This window comes from Leuciscus leuciscus (assembly GCF_965113295.1).
Source record: "Leuciscus leuciscus genome assembly, chromosome: 14".
NCBI classification, from domain to species: domain Eukaryota; kingdom Metazoa; phylum Chordata; class Actinopteri; order Cypriniformes; family Leuciscidae; genus Leuciscus; species Leuciscus leuciscus.
Window position 1 is genome coordinate 8267126 of NC_138738.1, and position 18788 is coordinate 8285913.

Consider the following 18788-nt stretch of genomic DNA (forward strand, 5'->3'; position numbering starts at 1 on the left):
TAGATCACCAGTTGAGGTCAAAGTGAGATGTAAACTGTAAACTAGGTGACAGAAGTTCCTGTTTGTTTGACAAGTGTTTCTGGTGTAGCAAGTTTGCGAGAGTGTGCACATGTGTGTCATGAAGAACAAAATCAGGGAGCACAGCTGTTGCCGTCTTAACGTGCAACCAATGGGGCTACGTGTGATTTGAGTGTGTGTGTGTGTGTGTGTGTGTGTGTTAAAGGGAGCTGGAGGTAGGAATGGCTATGGCACCAGGGGGCTCATTGTGTGTAAGATCTCCCACACTTCTTACAACCATCCATGTTCTTCCCATCACCCCCTTCCCACTGCCACCCTGCCACTTGCCTTCCTTCCTTTAGATTCAAGTGCTTTGTTCCTCCTTAAGTCCTTTGTTCTTCCTCCAGCACAACATTCCAATCAAGCTGAGCACACAAACACATGCATATGAATGTGTGCCATCCTCTTTATTGGGCCTCTTCCCCGACACACATTACATTTATCATCCCTCTGTCTAAGGCTGACTAATTTAAAGCTCTGCCTGCTACTTAAGAGCTCAATAATACCAGATTAAGGAAGTGAATGAACGTTGTTAGTTAGTTGGTGGATCAAAGAAAAGGCATTTGTCTAGAAGAGAAAATGTATCATATTTGCGGAGGATGTTTATGTACTCATTTATATACATCCTCAGTATATATTTCACAATTACATTTCAGTGAAATGTGTTCAGGAATTATTGATGTTATGAGCGCTAAGCTGTATAATTGACCAATGTTGCATGTAATTGATTTCCCAGCATGTCTGTCATTCGATCACTCTGGGGTTTCATTTGACATAATACAATAATTTAAATTCAAATCAATATTTCATTTGTGTTTTATGAAGCTACTATTTATATATATTATAATTTTATATAAATTAATTAGTGTTCAGATATACTGTTCAAACGTTTTGTGTGAAAAAGCTGTTTTAATGTTTTTAAAGAAGGTCTCTTATGCTATAAAATAACATTTTCTATTTATTTTTCTATATATTTTATAATGTAATTTATTCCTTTGCTTGAAAAGCTGGATTTTCAGCATCATTACTCTAGTCTTCAGTGTCACATGATCCTTCAGAAATCATTCTAATATGCTGATTAAAATGTATTATTATGAATGTAATATTTATGTGGAAGCCATGATAAACTTTTTTTATCCTTGATTAATGTGTCCTTGCTTAAAGGTATTTAAGGTTGAACTTTATTCAAGGTGTCACTATTACAGTGTAATTATACATTTAAGTACTAAGTAATAATAATTAACTACATGTACTATACTATACAGTTAGGGTGAAGGTTTGGTTTAGGGTTAATTGCATGGTTAACTGCATGGAATTATGCATAATTATGCATAATTTATAGTTATTACTATCGTAATAATGAGAACTTATACCTTAATGGTTCAGCATATGCGATACATACTCTAGTTAAGTCAACTTACAGACTAGTTGAGACAGTGAAAACTTATGTTAAGTTGAATGAAGATATTCATAAACTACAAGTTGTATCAACTTACAAAATTACATTGAAAGAACTAAAATGCGGAATAATTTTTTACAGTGTATGTAACATGTAACAATGACACTGTAAAATAAAGTGATACCGTATTTAATACTTTGATACCGTATTTAATTTAATACACTTTTCTCAACTGTTCACTTCAGCATCAACTGTTCTCAAAGTATAACATGAAATAAGTTTCACTAAAGTTCACACAAATGTCCTTGTAGTTCATCACATTATCTATATACCATTAACACTTGACAACCTGAAAAAGTGTATACTTTTAACAGTGTATAAATTGGATGTAATTTAACAAAAAGGTCTTAATACGTTTTTAAGTGTAGCTGAAGTGTCTAAATACTTTTTGGGGTCACTTTATATCTAAAATCCATTTATGACTCACTCCCAAGAAATAATTTTGTTAACTTTGCATTAATAATGTGTTAACATCTCGCCATATGTTACTGGCACATATCCCGCGACAGCACTCCCTTCACCCCCAGTAAAGGGAACAGTGTAGAATTGAGAGCGTTAACAAAGCTTTTGAGGAGCAGACAGTCCCGACGCACCCTACAATGGAAGGCCGCCTCTGTATTTGCGTTTTTTGGCGAGAGGTGGTGGCGAGGTTGACAAGAGGGAGTCGAGGGGTGGAAGAGTTGAATGACCCTGCAGCAGTCGTCCCACTGCAGCTCTGTGACCCCCGGAGTAACGGGCCAACCTCCTGGCGTGAAGTGCTTTGTGTTAGTGGTTGTGTGGAACAGCGTGGAGAGGTGAAGGGGGGGTTGATGGGAGTGCAGCAGATAATTCAGGCCTCCTGCAACACACATGGCCCTTGAATGAAAAGGGACCTCTGCATTGTGAGGGCATCTCAATGGCTCTAGCTCCTTATTTGTTGAAGACAAATGTTCCTCTGAACATAAGTGTCTTGCGCTTAAACACTAAACAGAGTGAAGTCATTAATCATCCATTTTGTGTGGCCGAGCACTTGCTCCAAAAATTACGAATCGCACTTAACATTCATAGAAGCTGGCGTGATTAACAAAGATTGACTTTGTTTAAGCATTAATAAATGTTGTGCACATATACACAAAAGAATATTATTTATAAGCAAGTCACACTCAGTTTGGTGTTGGTGGCCAACTGCTCCCATTTTAATCAGTCTGCAGTTGGAATGTGAGTTTATATGCATGTTAGATTTCATTTAGCTTTGTGGTGGTGTATGTATTATCTAATTAGAGACAGATAGCATTCTAATTGGCAGTAAATTTGCCGTGTGTTTTAATGTGGTTAGTTGGTGATCTGTATTTAACCTGGGGCTTTGCTAGACAGGTTTGGCAGACACCTCATATGTGAACACAACCCTAAAGCCAGCTGGCTTTGAGTATTGCTTTCTCGAATGATCTTAGGAATGAAGGGTCTGGCTGTTGCTTTGACTTATATGAATTGTATGCTTGTATTGTTCTTTCTGGATTTTTATTACAACACTGCTGTCTTCTGTAGAGCTTCTTATTGAACTCATTTAATAACTGCTGAACTTTACAGAGTTATTGAATTGAGCTTAATCAACATTGAACTAACTTCAAATGAAATTGTCTCATATTTGATTAATTGTGCATAACTGAACATTATTTTCCTGTTTTTCAACAATCTGTATTGTACAAAGTGCTATAAAAAAAGGCGATTTGACTTGACTTGCATTGATTTTATAGTTTTAAGCCTAATTTTGCTCTGCTGGCATTGTTTAGCCATTTTTTCTTCTTCTTCATGTATTGGACACTGACACTGACGAAGGCAAAGAGAGTTTGTCAACTTTTTCTCCTGTTTATAATAAAATATTTTTAGAGTGCACACTTTTTTTTGCATTTATGTATTGGAGACAAAAATGCTTTGGAGAGGTTTCGCTGATATATCAGGGTTTATGTCTAGTTTTAACATTTATGCAAGTCTTGATTTTGTTCAGAGCGCTGCCACACAAATCCCTGGTTGAGTTTGTCTAGAATTAAAGCTGAGGTCTTTCATTCATTGTCTGTCTAATGAATATTCATAGTTGCTTTCACAATGCAGGCAGCCTCCAAAGCTCTTGAGAAGAAATCAGCTTGTGTTTGACTGCAGGTCAAGGGACTCTGACAGACTGCGGCACAATGGAGACTTGACTCAAGCATTCCTCTGCGTTGCCTGGCGAAGCTTTTGTTTGCCGTATTTCTCTGTCTACATATTCATACTTCTTTAACTCATCAGTAGTTATTCATTCATTGAGGCAAATCCACTTGACCCCTTCTCTCACTTGTCATGGGAATAAAATAGTGATGGCTGGTTAACTAAATATTTGAGTGTGCTTCGGAATGCACAGATCTGTCCCTATAGTACCACATCAATCTATAGTTTTAATTTCAAATGCTCAAAAACATTTTCCTCTTCAACCTGTGCCTGAGCTCTTTAAAAATCCATAAAACATTAGCTATAACTTCATAAAACTATCATCCTGACTATTGCAATTGGACAAGTGTATTCTCGATAGATAACCTCTCAGATGATTTTTTTAAATATCATATAATTTGTGAAGTATAAATATAATTAACAAAAGTTTTAGTCACTATCAATAACCATTACTATCATTTTTATCGTTTAAGCCTATTGGAGTTCATGAACTGCATTAAAACACGAAACTATGCAGTCTGCAAACAAAATTACCTAGATATAGGTTCAAAGGAGGCAAATACAAAAAGCCCTCTCTTTGAACTGATACCGTACCCAATCGTCTAAAGTTACTATTGTGTAAATGAACGTGAGCAAACATCCGAAACTCATTGAACAGGTGTGGGGGCCGTCAATCAAAGCGCCCACGCGCACAAGGACATGCCCACCGGCGCCATATATGGAGTGCATTCCAAGGGGCGGAGTCACCTGACTTCCCAAGTTCCCATGAATGAAATCCTCACCACCAGTTCCATGCCGGAGTCGTCGGAGTTTCACCTGGACCAAAAAGTTTAATTTGTCAAACAAAATGGACTACCGACGCACTCAGTTTCACTTCTTATTTTTGTATTTATTTGTTAACAACGTATTTATTAAGATTCAGTCAAAAGAACGTAAGTACAAACCGGGATTATTAAATACTTTTTACTCAGAAAACGATATATTTTTCTAACCTTTCACAGTTCTATTTGTTATTACTGTATGATGATAAATTAAAAATATATATTATTTGTGGACAAAAACGTAATGGTTAGATTTTCATAAATATTTGTAATAGGTTTATATATTTACCCCGACAAAATGTAAACAATTAAGACATTTGAGCCGGTACCGGACGATTTAAAAATATTATTTGACTTAATTTTCATGTAGCCTAACTAAATATTATATTATCCTTAGATTTGCTGCTTGACATGAAGGCTGCCGGAAGTGAATTAGGTTGGTTAGCCTGGCCGAATGAAGAAGGGGTAAGTCTTATACATTTTTCTGTTATCTGACTGTAAATAAACCATATCTGGCATTAATATCCATGAATAGACTCCATTCAGTTCAGGTTCGTTGAATGTACATATGCATGAGTCAGTGTCATTTCGTAGGCTACTAAAACACCTATAAAAATGAGTCATATCCTCAGATTAAACAGCTTTTCCAGCTATTAAAGTTGATGCCTGATAACGTGAGGCGTTTCCCCCCCAGCAACAGGCTTAAATAACATCCGAAACCATCTTATTGTGTATTGAAGAATCTTTTATTTTCATTTTATTTATCGAAAATATTAATGTAGCCTATACGGCTAAAAAGCATTGGGACACTTAAAGCCACACTTCATAACGTCATTGTATTAGAACAATGTAACAAACTGGCATTTGTTTCGAAGATGCCTCAAGTACAATTTTTAAGCAAAACTTTTCACAAAATTATTATAAAAAGTGTCAATTGTAAACATTACTCAGAAACGTTTTATATATTATATAATATATATTTGTATGTGTGTGTATATATTTATGCCTGATCAAACTTATAGATATGTGTTTTGCACCAGAGTGTCTAAATATAGGACTGAGGAGGAATAAGTTTCGGTCAGAGGCTGTTGAGTGCGCAAACCATGTTTCTTCTTTGAAGCTTTGGTTTTATAAGAATTCGCCGTGAATTCCTCTTTAGCCACACAAAGACCTCTCCAGAGATGTACCGAGAGCGTTCCACCACTTCCTCTGACCAAGCACAGTCGTAGGCTAAAGTGTTTAATTAGTCTTTTAGAGGCTAGTCCTGTCATCTTCCTTCCCTGATGTCGTGAAGGCTTCCATCAGCTCCACTCAGCTGCTGGATCCAAAAAAGCCCTTTGAGGTCATGCTTATTTTGCCAGCTATTTCAGTACGTTCTGAAGAGTTGAGTCGTAAGGGAGTTCTATCGCGGCAGAGCATGGTGGGAAAGAGGAGAGCAGAGGCCTAATTTTTGTCTCCCACACCCATCTAATGAGATACTTTTACAAAGGTGTGATTCCCACATTCAGTATGATCTTGTTTCAGTCTAACATTTAGGATACTGGAATATTTTAGCCAAGAAAAAGAATAAATCAAGATCACCATACTTCCCTAGTTGATTCATTACATTATGAATTGCATACGTTGTTTGTATTTAAATATGCAAATGATGCAATATCTAGTTAAATATGCAGAAAATGGCCTTTAAAGATGTATTGTAATCTACAGGCACAAATAGATAAAGTGCAAAAAACTAAACATTTAAAAATGCATTTTGGATGTTTTCTTCACACTAAGCAACACGTTATGAAAAGCCAAGTTGCTCAACATTGACCAGTGCGTGAAAAAAACAAACAATGCCTTTGCCTGTAGTGTCTTGCTTTAAAGTTGAAATTTTTCAATGTTTAAAATAAAACTACTAACAAGTTAATTCTGCTCTAGCATTGGTTAGTGAGTTTAAAGATCCCAACAAGCCTTACTTAACCAATGGCATGAGCTTGGTGTGGGACTCTCTGAAAATAAAAGTGAAATACTTCGCCTTAAAAAGTTTTGCACTTCCATATTATGAGAAGATTGTAATACAATATGCCCTCTTTTCTTTCTTTTTCCATTTTTCTTAGTGGGAGGTTGTCCAGACGGTGGTGAATGGCTCTCTCCTTTACACCTACAGCGTGTGCAACGTTGCCAGTGACACCGAACAGGACAACTGGCTTCGTACGACCTTTATCCAGCGTAGGCCCGACGTCTCTCGCGTATCTGTGGAGCTGCGCTTTGTCGTCCGGGACTGCAACACGTTTGGCGGCTCGTCGCCTTCCTGTCGCGAGACTTTTGGCCTCTATCTAGCCGAAACCGACACAGATGTTGGCACAAATTTCCGCAAGGGCCAGTTTCGAAAGGTAGCCACCGTAGCGCCAGACGAGGTAACAGCTGATCGTGGAGGGGGCCGAGCTGATCTCCGGGTGAACGTTGAGACGCGGAGCATCGGGCCACTCTCCAGAAGGGGCTTTTACCTTGCCTTCCAGGATTTAGGGGGCTGTGTTGCTCTCTTGGGGCTGAGGGTGTTCTACACCACCTGCCCGGCCATGATGAGAAGCCTGGCCGCCTTCCCTGAGCAGGTGGCATCAGGAGCGCTGGCGGAGGTGGAGGGCACCTGTGTGAAGGACGCAGTGGTGGTTGGAGAAGCTGCTCCTCGAATGTACTGCACCTCTGAGGGGGAGTGGGTTGTTCCTGTGGGCCAGTGTCTCTGTCGAGCGGGATACCAAGCTGTTGGAGATTCTTGCAAAGGTGAGTTTGTGATTTTTATGTTTATTGTTTACTGGAGCTCTTTGCTTTCGACCGAAATAGATTTTTACTTAATGGCCAATGGAGGTTTCTCTAAAGCAGTGCCATTATCCTAAAAGTGGATAATATTTTAATGCAGATTAAGAAAATTTACCAGTCAGAATCAAGAATTCCAGAGAGCTGCATAAAAATGGTGAAATTTACTTAGAATTAGCAATGAGAACTTCTCAAAAATGCTGAAATCGCACCAAACACAGTATTTATTCAAAATTAACCAAAAAAGCTGAAAGAAAAAGAGAAAATGTTATTCTGAATTGGACAAAAAACATAATTTTTAATAATCCTGGTCAATAATTTGGCCTGCCACTATAATATACTTCACATTACTTTAAGACAATTTGGGAACAACTGTCTTTGTGGGTGGGCAGATGGTAAGTGTGTTGTCGGGTGAGGGTGTGTTCTGGGAAGCTTGAGAGATTTTTGTGGTTGCCACAGAGCTGTCTGAGAAGTTAGTGAGAGGCCAGAAATGTGACTTCAGTCAAATGGAATGTCAGCCGTCTCCACACCCTTTCACCTGCTGGTGTATTATTTCTACATGTGTGTTTAACTCTTCAGGAAGGAAGTGTAAAGATACCAGGCTACCATTGTAAAGGAGTGTATGTACATAGTTACAGTGGTCTGATTTGCATTCATAGGTTTTTAACCATTGGACATTCTCGAATATCTCACATTTGAATAGAAAGGCTTGATAAATGATGTGTTTGGGTGAAAGGGTTAGTCTTCAATAATGAGTTTAAGTATTAATGTTTTGCATTAGAAAAATAAGATATCAAACTAAGTGCCATCTGCAAATAAATTGCTCTAGATCTTTCCCCATAACTAATTTGACTTTTACCAGCCAGTAACTTTTAACCAACTAGTCCCAATGTGAATCTTTTTTTGTGTGTTTTTTGTTGTGAAAGTATGAATTCATTTCCCCTCAAGTTTGTTTTGGAATAAAAAAAAAAAAAGGATTATTTTTAAGTTTTGTTCCCAATTAGTTTCAAGGAATTCCCCCAAGGTCATGTTACACTTTTCCCATACCCTCCAACAGCTGATATGACTCAGTGGGCAGAGCTACCATTACCTGAGTTACTTTGTATGTATAAGTGTTACCATGACAACGGCTCACCGCAGATTACAGAGAAGGTTTGGCATGCCCAAGGTCTCTCTGGGGTAGTCATCATATAATTAAAAGTTGGGTTGGACCTCTCCGGACACCTTTTGTATTTGTGGGAAAATGTGGTTTTGAGTAGATGCACTATTTATACTCTACTTTAAAATGTAAAACCAAAGAACATTCAAATCTATCCATTGGTAAACACATTGCATACCAACAGCAGGGCATGTTTGTTGAACATACTGTAAAAAGGAAACCACTGGGAAAAAGTTTGCATGAAATCTTTTCAAAAGATCCATATAGGAGCCATTAGCAAGGGCAATCTCAGGAAAGCATGTTTCGAAGACCTTGGCCTTTGGCAGCCCTACAGGAACATGCACCTGAAACGGACGTTGAAGAACATCAAGGGAGTTCAGAATATCTAAAGGTCTTTGGAAAAGGGCAGATTCCACACATTTCCTTTTATAATGTAGTTTCCAGGAGACGTGCTAAATGTTTTGACACCCTTAGAGGAAGTGTGATGAATGATGACCTGATGAAATAGCTCATGGGAGGGATGCAATGAAATCTGGTATCTGATATCTTGTTATCTTTGATGACATACTTCAGGAATGAGGAGTACATGTCCAGACATCCCAACCTGTGATTCTTTCCATTCTGATTCTGACAGAGCCGCTTTGTCTTCTGTAAATTATTGTTTCACTCTATAATTTGGTCATCCACTCATCTCTTGAAAGACCGTAGTAGTGAACAACCTTTGCCCATGCCTCTTGATTCAACTTGGTTTTTTCTCCGCACAGAGTGAAAAGATGCCTCAATGCATTCTATGTAAAAGGGTTCTTCTTAACCCTAAACAAGCCTCGAAACAATGAAGTTGCTGTTGTCATTGTTTTCATGGGAGTTTTACGAGTGGTTTTCTACGTGACTGCTGTTCTGTTCAGCTTATCGCCACCTGCCAGTGTTTGCTAGGGACAATTGTGGTTGGTTGCCCGGCACAGATGGGGGAAGGGATCCCATTTGAAAAGTTTCGGGGGAAACCCAAGTGTTCTAATGTTTTCATTGCTTGTGAATTTGATACGGGCCTACCAAAGATGTTGGATAGTAGCAGACTGTAATGTCATGTTTTATATATTATGCAAGATAATAATGTTAATTGCATTTACACATTTAGAGGTCTTTTTTTTTTGTTTAGCTCCAATTTAATAGATATTTAATATTTAATCCAGTTTAATTAGCATTTGGTTGCTTTATTTCTAGTTGTCTGAGATGGGATTTTCATTGGCCAATAATGATACTTATACCTAAAGAGCAGTGTGGCCGATATAATGACATCATATTAACAAATTAATGACAGCAAATAGGGATGTTTGGTGTATATATTTTTTTCCATTATTTAAAAAACAACAACAATTATTTCAAATTTTTATAATTGTAATTGAATTAAAATTGTAATTATTGTAATTGAACATATTATTTTAATTTTTATAAATTGTATAAATTAAAAAAAAAAGAAAAAAAAAAGATTTTTCAGTATTGGCCGATATTGCACATTTAATTTAATTTAATTAATTTTAAATATATGTATTTCAAATTTTTACTAATTTATTGTAACTTAATCCTTTCATTTAATTAATTTGAATCAATTAAAAAAATCAGTATTGGCTAATATTGCATATTTAATTGTGCATTCTCACAAGCATATGAGCATAAAGGCATTAGTTAATCATTAAAAACACTAATTTAACAACACTGTTAAGTGTAATTGTTAGCCAATCTCAAAATGAATATCCATTTTTCATACTGTGAATTTATAATGTTGTGTTGTCTAATTTCACTTTAAAAAAAAAAAAATGATTTAGACAAAATAGTAATTAAAATATAATTTTAATTATTGGCCATAACATGAATATTTATAAACCATAAATATTTATAAACATTAAGGGAATATTTTCTTAGAATTTTGACTTGGAAATTAATTGACCTTTTAAACCTTTAGTTTTCTTTAAAAAGCCATCGCATTGCTCTGGCACGTTGTTGAGGACTACTATGTCGGCGAAACTGCTATTCTAACTGTTGACCTTTCCACCCAAAGGGCATTAACTATTCCCTTTGTGTATTGTCCATCAGCCAAAGACTTGGAGTCTTATCAGCCCTGCCAATCACTTGTGTCATGCATATTTTAGTGGTTGTGGGAACATATACGTGGCACAAGACAAGTACGCAAAATGGCCTTTAGTCACTTTTCCACATTTTCCTCACTCACTGTTTCTGATGACTCCTTGACTGTCCACCAGCGCAGAATCTCCTTAAATAGTTTCTTAGTGAAATCAGTCAGCCTGACTCGTCAGTGGTGCCATGAGCGAGTCACGCATTACAAAGCGCTTTCTAAACATATTTCACATGAAGTTCCCATGGAGACAGCTGACATATCGAATCAGATTTATTACTCATGGCTTTGGTGAAATTTGGATTCTTTGCCGATTTCACGTATGCCACTCTCAATAGACACAAACATGAAGATTAGAGGAATAGAGTGGGAGTTTCCCTCTCTTGTTCTGTCTTCAAATAAAATGCACAAAGAAGGGCTGCTTTTCTTATGCAGACCCCCTCCTATAGACGTCCAGCCTTATACACAGGGCAAATACACAAAACCCAATGTAAAATCCCAGCGGGAGAACTTCTGTCAGCAATCCTCACGCACCCATTCACGCTCACACTCGCACACCTCCCACCGGTCGTCAATCTGAAACTCGGCCCTTTGTTTGAGGTGAGCACTGAGAGACGGGCCCCAGGGGGGACATACTCCCCTCAAAGGAAGTTCCTCGGATCTGTGGAATCTATATTCACAGTGATTTTGCGAGCCAGTGAGTTTCTCATGCCCATTAAAAGTACACCTATCAGAACCGGTCTCTTCTTAGGACTGTGCATGTGATTTCTGAATCACTGCACTCTGTCTTCTTTTGTGGATGATTGTTATATCATCACCCCCACCCCCCCAGTCTCCATTCCTTGTTTCCGGAGTTTCTTTCCTTTGTGTTTGTTATAGCATGTCCTCATCCTTCGGCAGAGGAAGGAAAGGAGGAGAAGAGGAGACCAGAGGGCTTATATTGACGCTTGCAATTCCGACATCCTGTTTTGTCCAACGGACATCCACATGTGCTTCATTTCATTATTTAAAAAAAAATAAAAATCTCTTTCAATGTTTTGGAAGAAGTTGACATTCCAGATGTTATTGTTCATGACAGGGCTGTACAAAAGTTTAGTGACCAGTTTGACTGGTTTTATTCAAAACAGTTGGAGTGTCTTCCGTTTGCATTGTGAAGTGTGATCAGTTTATTGTATCGTTGAATACTTGAATGCCCGTTGGCTGCAAATCTTGATTTGTCTCTTGTTGTGTGCTGTTGTAATGGTGCAGAAAAAGACTGACCCTCCCTTTATGTGCACAATGGCCTTGAATCTGGATGCTTTGTGATGTGAATCTATGTCCTTTTATTACATGTCTCATGATCACCTGTTTTTTTCCTGCTGTTTTCTTTTCTATAGCTTGTGAACCGGGTTACTACAAGAGCACAGATTCCAGTCAGCCATGTGAAGTGTGTCCAGCTAACACCAAGCGCTCGGGTCGTGAAGCATTGCTGTGCCCCTGCCTGGAGGGCTTCTTCCGGGCCCCAACAGACCCAAATTCTGCTCCTTGCTCTTGTAAGTTTAAATAGATGTTTTGTTTAGTTTTTTTGCACTGGATGTTTGATTTTATTAAAGGGAAAGTTCACCCGAAAATGAAAATTATCCCATGATTTACTCACCCTCAAGTCATCCTAGGTGTATATGCCATTCTTCTTTCAGACGAATACAATCAGAGTTATATAAAAAAATGTCCTGGCTCTTCCAAGCTTTATAATGGCAGTGAATGGCCGTTTCTATTTTGAAGTCCATAAAAGTGCATCTATCCATCATAAAAGTGATCCACATGGCTCCGGGGGGTTAATGAAGGCCTTCTGAAGCAAAGCGATGCGTTTGTGTAGGAAAAATATCCATATTTAAAACTTTATAAAGTTAAATAACTTGTCAAACGAACATACAGATTCCACTTAAAGGATAATTCCAGTATTTAGCACTTTGAGTCTCTTTTCTGGTTTGTTTTGGATGAACTAGTGGTGGACACAGAAATTTTGACGATGGGTCCTGTCTCGAATTTTTGACTCGTTTAGAATCGCCTTTGATTGCTTCAGAGTGGCTGTCTATGGGCATGCACAAACATGTCCTTAAAAAAACCTTAACGTTCGTTTTCAAAACTGTGCAACTCACCGAGTGGTTAGTGATGTTGACCGTTTGGCCATTCACTGCCATTATAAAGCTTGGAAGAGCACGGACATTTTTTAATATAACTCCGATTGTATTCGTCTGAAAGAAGAATGTCATATACTTGAGGGTGAGTAAATCATGGGCTAATTTTCATTTTTGGGTGAACTATCCCTTTAAGAAACTTTCTTGGTTGCTTTTTTTAAATGTTGCATCTAAACATTATATCATGTTTTGCTCTTCTAGCTCTGCCTAGCCCTCCCCAAGACTTGGTTCACACTCCTCTCCTGACAGCGGGGAGTTTGCAACTGACCTGGCGCCCACCGGCAGACACGGGTGGCAGAAATGACATCACATACAGTGTGGCGTGCGAGCGCTGTGAGAACGGTCTGTGTTCGCTGTGTGGTGGGAGGGTGAGATTTGAGCCTGCGCAGACGGCCTTGAAAGACCCCGAAGTTGTGGTTAGCGAGCTGGAGCCTCATGTGAACTACACATTTACAGTCGAGGCCCAAAACGGCGTGTCCCAGTTCAGTCGAAAGAGAGCCACGGCTGGCATCACAACAGTGCTTCACTTCACAGGTTAGTTTGTTTTAGTTGAAACAATATAAAGCTATTGAGTGACAAGCAATGGTTCTGTCCACAGTGATAGAGAAATACAGCCATTTGCATTTGAAATGTTGCTTCATGAAGCTGAATTTTGTACCAATGAGGTTTCTTCAATCAGTGTACTTCGACCAACAAAATGTCCCATTGCTTGTCACGGATGGACAAGATTAACAGATTAACATGGAGAAGAATTTATCATGCCTTACTTAAGACATTGTGCATCAAATGGCATTTACATGTAAATTGATACATTGTTTTTAGCCAAAATACTGATGATTTGTGCCTTTTTATTCAGATGGCCCGAGGGTGCTGTACCTAAGAGTTGAAGATCGGACCACCAGCAGTCTTACGTTATCCTGGGTCGTGGACCACCAAGTGCAGAATCACAACTCCCCCCGTTATGAGCTCATGTACCGCAAGAAGGTGACTATGATATCTGATTTAGTTCACTTAAAATAAAATAAAAAAGAATATCACTTGGGTGGTAGGATAGTATACAACTGTTCAAAACCCTGGAAACCACTGGGCAATGTCCTAAACAACCACACAGAACACCTTAGCATCAACATAGCAATGCCTTGGCATTGTTTAACCGTAGCATTTTCTTCAGAATGTTTTTTCAGAAATATTTCTTGCATGCTTTCTCTCTCTCTGTGGCCTTTCCATGTTTTCTTCCTTTACCATTTTAAAATAAACGTTTAATTTCCTCTCCTCATTGTTTTATAGGAGGATCCCGGAGAGTTTGATGTCACCACCTACACTGTTCTGGTTCTGGAGAAGGACTCTGTGCAGATTAATGACCTCTTACCTGGCACAAAGTATGTGTTCCGCGTTCACACCCTGACGGCAGAAGGCCATCCCAGCAGCCACAGCGCAGAGCTTGAATTTGAGACACTGCCTCTCGGTAAGTGCGTGTGAATATGTGCGTGGGCATTTCGTTTTAGTCCTTAAATGCTTTCACGTATGAAAGTACGTAACCTTGATGCATTTGTGATAAGCTGTGGGTGGTGCATGAATGTTTGTCAGTATGAGTAGAGTGAACTTTTTTCTTTTCTTTTTTTTTTTTTCTATCTCCAACAGCAGAATCTCAGACACAGAGTAGTTCCATGGTTGTCATGGGAGCCATTGCTGGGGGCGGAGTCATGTTGCTGATTGTGGCGGTTATTTTGCTTCTGCACAAAAGGTTAGAGAAGCTATCTCTGCTCTAACTTTTTCCAATCCATTTTTTTCCAGACGCAAAGCAGAATTTCCCAACTTTGCCTTAGTCGCTTCACCCTATGCCTGCCCACACTGTTTACATTCCAGCTTTGAAGTGCAATCATTCTCATTTAGGATATCATCAAGATAGGAGCTTAAATTAACTCTCTAATGTAATGTTGAATGTTCTTTTATCAGGAGGCTGAATTCCCATGTCCGACGCAGGGTTGATGGAGATTACTTTTCATGTCCAGGTAAGAAACTAATTGAATTTCTTTTGCATTTGTTAGTATGCATACATGTATTTGGCCTTAAAGTCCAAAGTATACTTTGGTTTCTGCGTACAGTGCACTTGACGCAAATTTCATCACCACAATCATACAGTGGGTGTCATTTACCCAAAGTTTACACCTACCGTCTCATTTTACAGAGAAACTCCTTCCTTTGAAGACCTACATTGACCCCCATACATATGAAGACCCCTGTGTGGCTGTCCTCAAGTTTGCCAGTGAGATTCACCCTAGTCACATCACCAAGCAGAAAGTCATTGGTGCAGGTCAGTGTTTCTTTAGAATTAATAATATAATGTTGTAGTATTTATGAATATTTTGAACTAGCTTTTATTTTAATTTCTTTAGTTTACTTAAATTTTTTTAGCAAAAAATTAGCTTTTGTCATTTTTTATGTTTTGTATTGTTTCTATATATTTAGTTTAGTAAAATTGTACTTTAATTTATATTTTTAATTAAGAAATGTATTTCCATATTGCTCCATAGGAGAATTTGGCGAGGTGTACCGTGGTTCTCTGAAGGCACCAGGGCGCTGTGAGGTCGCCGTAGCAATAAAGACTCTGAAGCCAGGCTACACCGAGAAGCAGAGGCAGGACTTCCTTAGTGAAGCCAGCATCATGGGCCAGTTTTCCCATAAGAACATTATCCGTCTGGAGGGTGTTGTCACCAAATGTAAGTATCAAGCTATAAAATTATGTTTCTGGTACCTTTCTTGTTCATTTGAAACCCATTCCAAAAAACAGAGCAAATTTAACCGGATGTTCTCTTCTACCTATCATTTCAGTCAAAGACGCCATGATTATCACAGAGTACATGGAGAATGGAGCTCTGGACCAGTATTTGAGGGTATGTCTTGGTCAACGATAGTTTACATTTCCTCTGAATGCACTTGCCAGGATGTAGCAGAATCATTGATGTGTTTCTCTTCGCTCCACAGGATCACGATGGAGACTTTTCCTCATACCAGCTCGTGGGAATGCTTAATGGCATAGCCGCAGGGATGAAGTACCTCTCAGACATGAACTACGTCCATCGGGACCTCGCAGCTCGCAATGTCCTGGTCAACTGCAACTTGGAGTGTAAAGTCTCAGATTTTGGCCTGTCACGAGTGCTGGAGGACTTTCCCGAGGGAACCTACACCACTACTGTAAGTGATATGAATACACAGAATCGTTATAAAACTATATAAATTCATTAAAACTTTCATGGTTTTGACTCTGCTCTTACTCTTTTAGGGAGGAAAAATTCCGATTCGCTGGACTGCACCAGAGGCAATAGCGTACAGGAAGTTCACTTCAGCTAGTGATGTGTGGAGTTTTGGCATTGTCATGTGGGAAGTGATGTCATTTGGAGAAAGACCCTACTGGGATATGAGCAACCATGAGGTATGAGATATTTCTAATTATTTATTAATGCTAATTGCTCATACTTTAGGAGTTTGACATAAATTGGGTGATAAAACAAAACAAAAAAATTACCCAAACCATAACTAATGAACAGAAAATGTATTTTCTGTGGGCTTTTATGACTTGAGCCAGGAAATGACAACCTAGTAATGTTCTAAAAACCAGTGAACACCTTAGCAATATCCTGGTAACCACCCTAGGAATAAAAGTTTTAAGCTTTCACTTAAAACGCATTGATGGCATCTCTGAGCATGAGTTTCACCATTTTCTTCATACTTTTGATCAAAGGTGATGAAATCCATAAATGAAGGCTTCAGGTTGCCGGCACCGATGTGCTGCCCATCTGCGGTTAATCAGCTGATGCTGCAGTGCTGGACGCAGGACCGCTCCAAACGGCCACACTTCGTTGACATCGTCAACTTGCTCGAGAAGCTGCTTCGCAACCCAGAATCACTCTCGGCCATTGCCAGTATCGACCCACGGTAAGAAACGGTTTACAAAACGCTAATGGTAAATGTTCTAGTGCAGAAAACGATAAAGTTTTATATAGTGCTGGTCAATAAATACGTTTTTTTTTTTGTCCACAGTGTGTCTATTCGTCTACCCAGCACTAGTGGTTGTGACGGCGCCTCCTTCAGGTCAGTGGATGAATGGCTGGAATCCATCAAGATGGCCCAGTACAGAGAAACCTTTGCTCTTGCTGGAATTAAAACTATGGAACAGGTGTTGCACTTGAAAATTGAGTAAGTATGCCTACTTGCATCCATAAAAAGATGACAAAATGAACCAATTATAAAATCTTATGAATTATTGAAACTTTATATGGCCTCATCTAACCTGTTCCTCCTTTTCTTTTTCAAAAAGGGATATTAGTAGTATTGGAGTACGGCTGCCAGGTCATCAGAAGAGAATAGCCTACAGCATTCTGGGCCTGCAAGACCCGACGGGGACCCTGGATCTGTTTGCAGTGTGACAGTGCGGTTGACTGAAGCAGACCTGTTTGCAATCGGCAATTTAGCTGGCCCAAAATGGACTGAAGACCAGAGTGCCCTCCTCCAATTGAATGACTCCATTTAAAAATATAAACGCTTGATATTTTGTTTCTCCTTCTTTTAAAAAGCTTTTCATTTAACATTTTTACATGTGTCAGATGGACCCTTATAATGCACTTTGTGATTCTGTTTCTTCTTAAGCCATATTGATTCGCTGCACAAGCACACAGTGGACATATGATGGTCTGTTTTGTGTATGATGGTCATAATTTGTGCCATATTGTAACTCCTGCTCAGGTCTGATGATAAGGGTACTATCAAGGGTACAATGATAGTAACCTTAAATATTACTGTAGTGCTCATATGTTGCCATACAAGTCCACATATTTAACAAAGTTGCCAAATGTGAGGGGTTGAAGTCTGATTAAGGTTGTACAATTACAAATGTAAAAAGTTTAGAAGTAAATGTTCAATGCTAATAGATTTTTGTCAAATTGTTGACAGGCATCCTCCTGTTTTGAAAGGATGTTTACATGTCATTTCAGCTCTTTTTTTATTTAATATTTATTTTTTTGTATTTATTGTCTGTGTTTGTAAAGAAAATAATGTACTGTATAGTATTAAAATATTTTATAAGTCTCATCCTAAGTCATTTCTTTAGCTTCATGCACCTCACACAAAATTCATGCTCTGACATGCCCTGAAATTACTTTTGCACTAAAGTAACAATGTCATTGTGCTTTAATTTATTTCTATAAATATATAAAACACATTTAATTATCGACTGAGTATATTACTTTACTGATCTAGTTTTAATTTTTCTATTGGTTAGTTGGCTCTAAACTTCTACCCAAATGTGGTTTGGAAAGCCATTCACTGAAGTGCAGACAAAGTGTCTCTAACAGTCTTGACTCACTTCAGTCCTTCATTGGAAATGAATGTGTGTGAAGAGTAATGAATCATAATAATCATGAATTAGCTACCTTTGTAGATCAAGAGGTCCAACCAGTGGTAGAATCGTATACTGACTCTGGTCTAGGGTGTGGATAATAGAGAAGCTCTTAATTGTGCAATGTGGCAGTATACAGATTATGATTCATGTAAGTGTTATTATAAAGAGGACATTTATAGCACAATATACAGACTTATTACATTAATTAAGACAGGGTTTAAATGGTATTTAGCTATAATTAAATCCAAGATAATCGTCAACAGAATTGCATTTCAACATTTTTTTTACAATCTTTGTCAGTTATGACAAAGATAACTAATTTACATACATATATATTTCAAAGTTTTAAGTTACAGCACAAATATGTAGATTTATGTATATTTTAACATGCCAAAGTTTGATTTTAAGGAAAGGAAAGGATTAGTGCATCATAGCAAGAGAAAATCTAGCTATTACATAGGCTAGCCTACTGAATTAGGCCTAATGTACAGAGAGAAAGAGAGAAAAAAAAGCGGATTAATGAAACTGGACTCAAAGTTATATATATATAACCTTTCTTCAAATATACACAGATGGTTCAAAAAGCAAAGAAACTGGAAGGCCAGGGGC

The 18788-nt window shown here is 38.3% G+C and overlaps 1 protein-coding gene across 1 annotated transcript; it reads left to right on the forward strand.

Annotated features, from left to right (window-relative positions):
- Positions 1-4470: 4470 nt before the first annotated feature.
- epha2a (eph receptor A2 a) lies at positions 4471-17869 on the forward strand. The gene is made up of 17 exons (XM_082190244.1): positions 4471-4629; positions 4916-4983; positions 6618-7281; positions 11981-12136; positions 12983-13315; positions 13638-13765; positions 14069-14246; positions 14423-14525; positions 14738-14793; positions 14970-15095; positions 15316-15501; positions 15614-15675; positions 15767-15976; positions 16065-16214; positions 16524-16717; positions 16823-16978; positions 17100-17869. The coding sequence occupies exons 1-17, from the start codon at positions 4545-4547 to the stop codon at positions 17206-17208; spliced, it is 2964 nt and encodes a 987-aa protein (XP_082046370.1). The 5' UTR covers positions 4471-4544; the 3' UTR covers positions 17209-17869.
- Positions 17870-18788: the final 919 nt, after the last annotated feature.

What these genes read in the sequence shown, in the direction of transcription:
- epha2a (XM_082190244.1), top strand. Translation starts at nt 4,545, where the DNA reads ATGGACTACCGACGCACTCAGTTTCACTTCTTATTTTTGTATTTATTT. An exon ending in AAATTCTGCTCCTTGCTCTT is followed by an intron (nt 12,137 to 12,982) that starts GTAAGTTTAAAT and finishes TTGCTCTTCTAG; the next exon opens with CTCTGCCTAGCCCTCCCCAA. An exon ending in GGAGGGTGTTGTCACCAAAT is followed by an intron (nt 15,502 to 15,613) that starts GTAAGTATCAAG and finishes CTATCATTTCAG; the next exon opens with TCAAAGACGCCATGATTATC.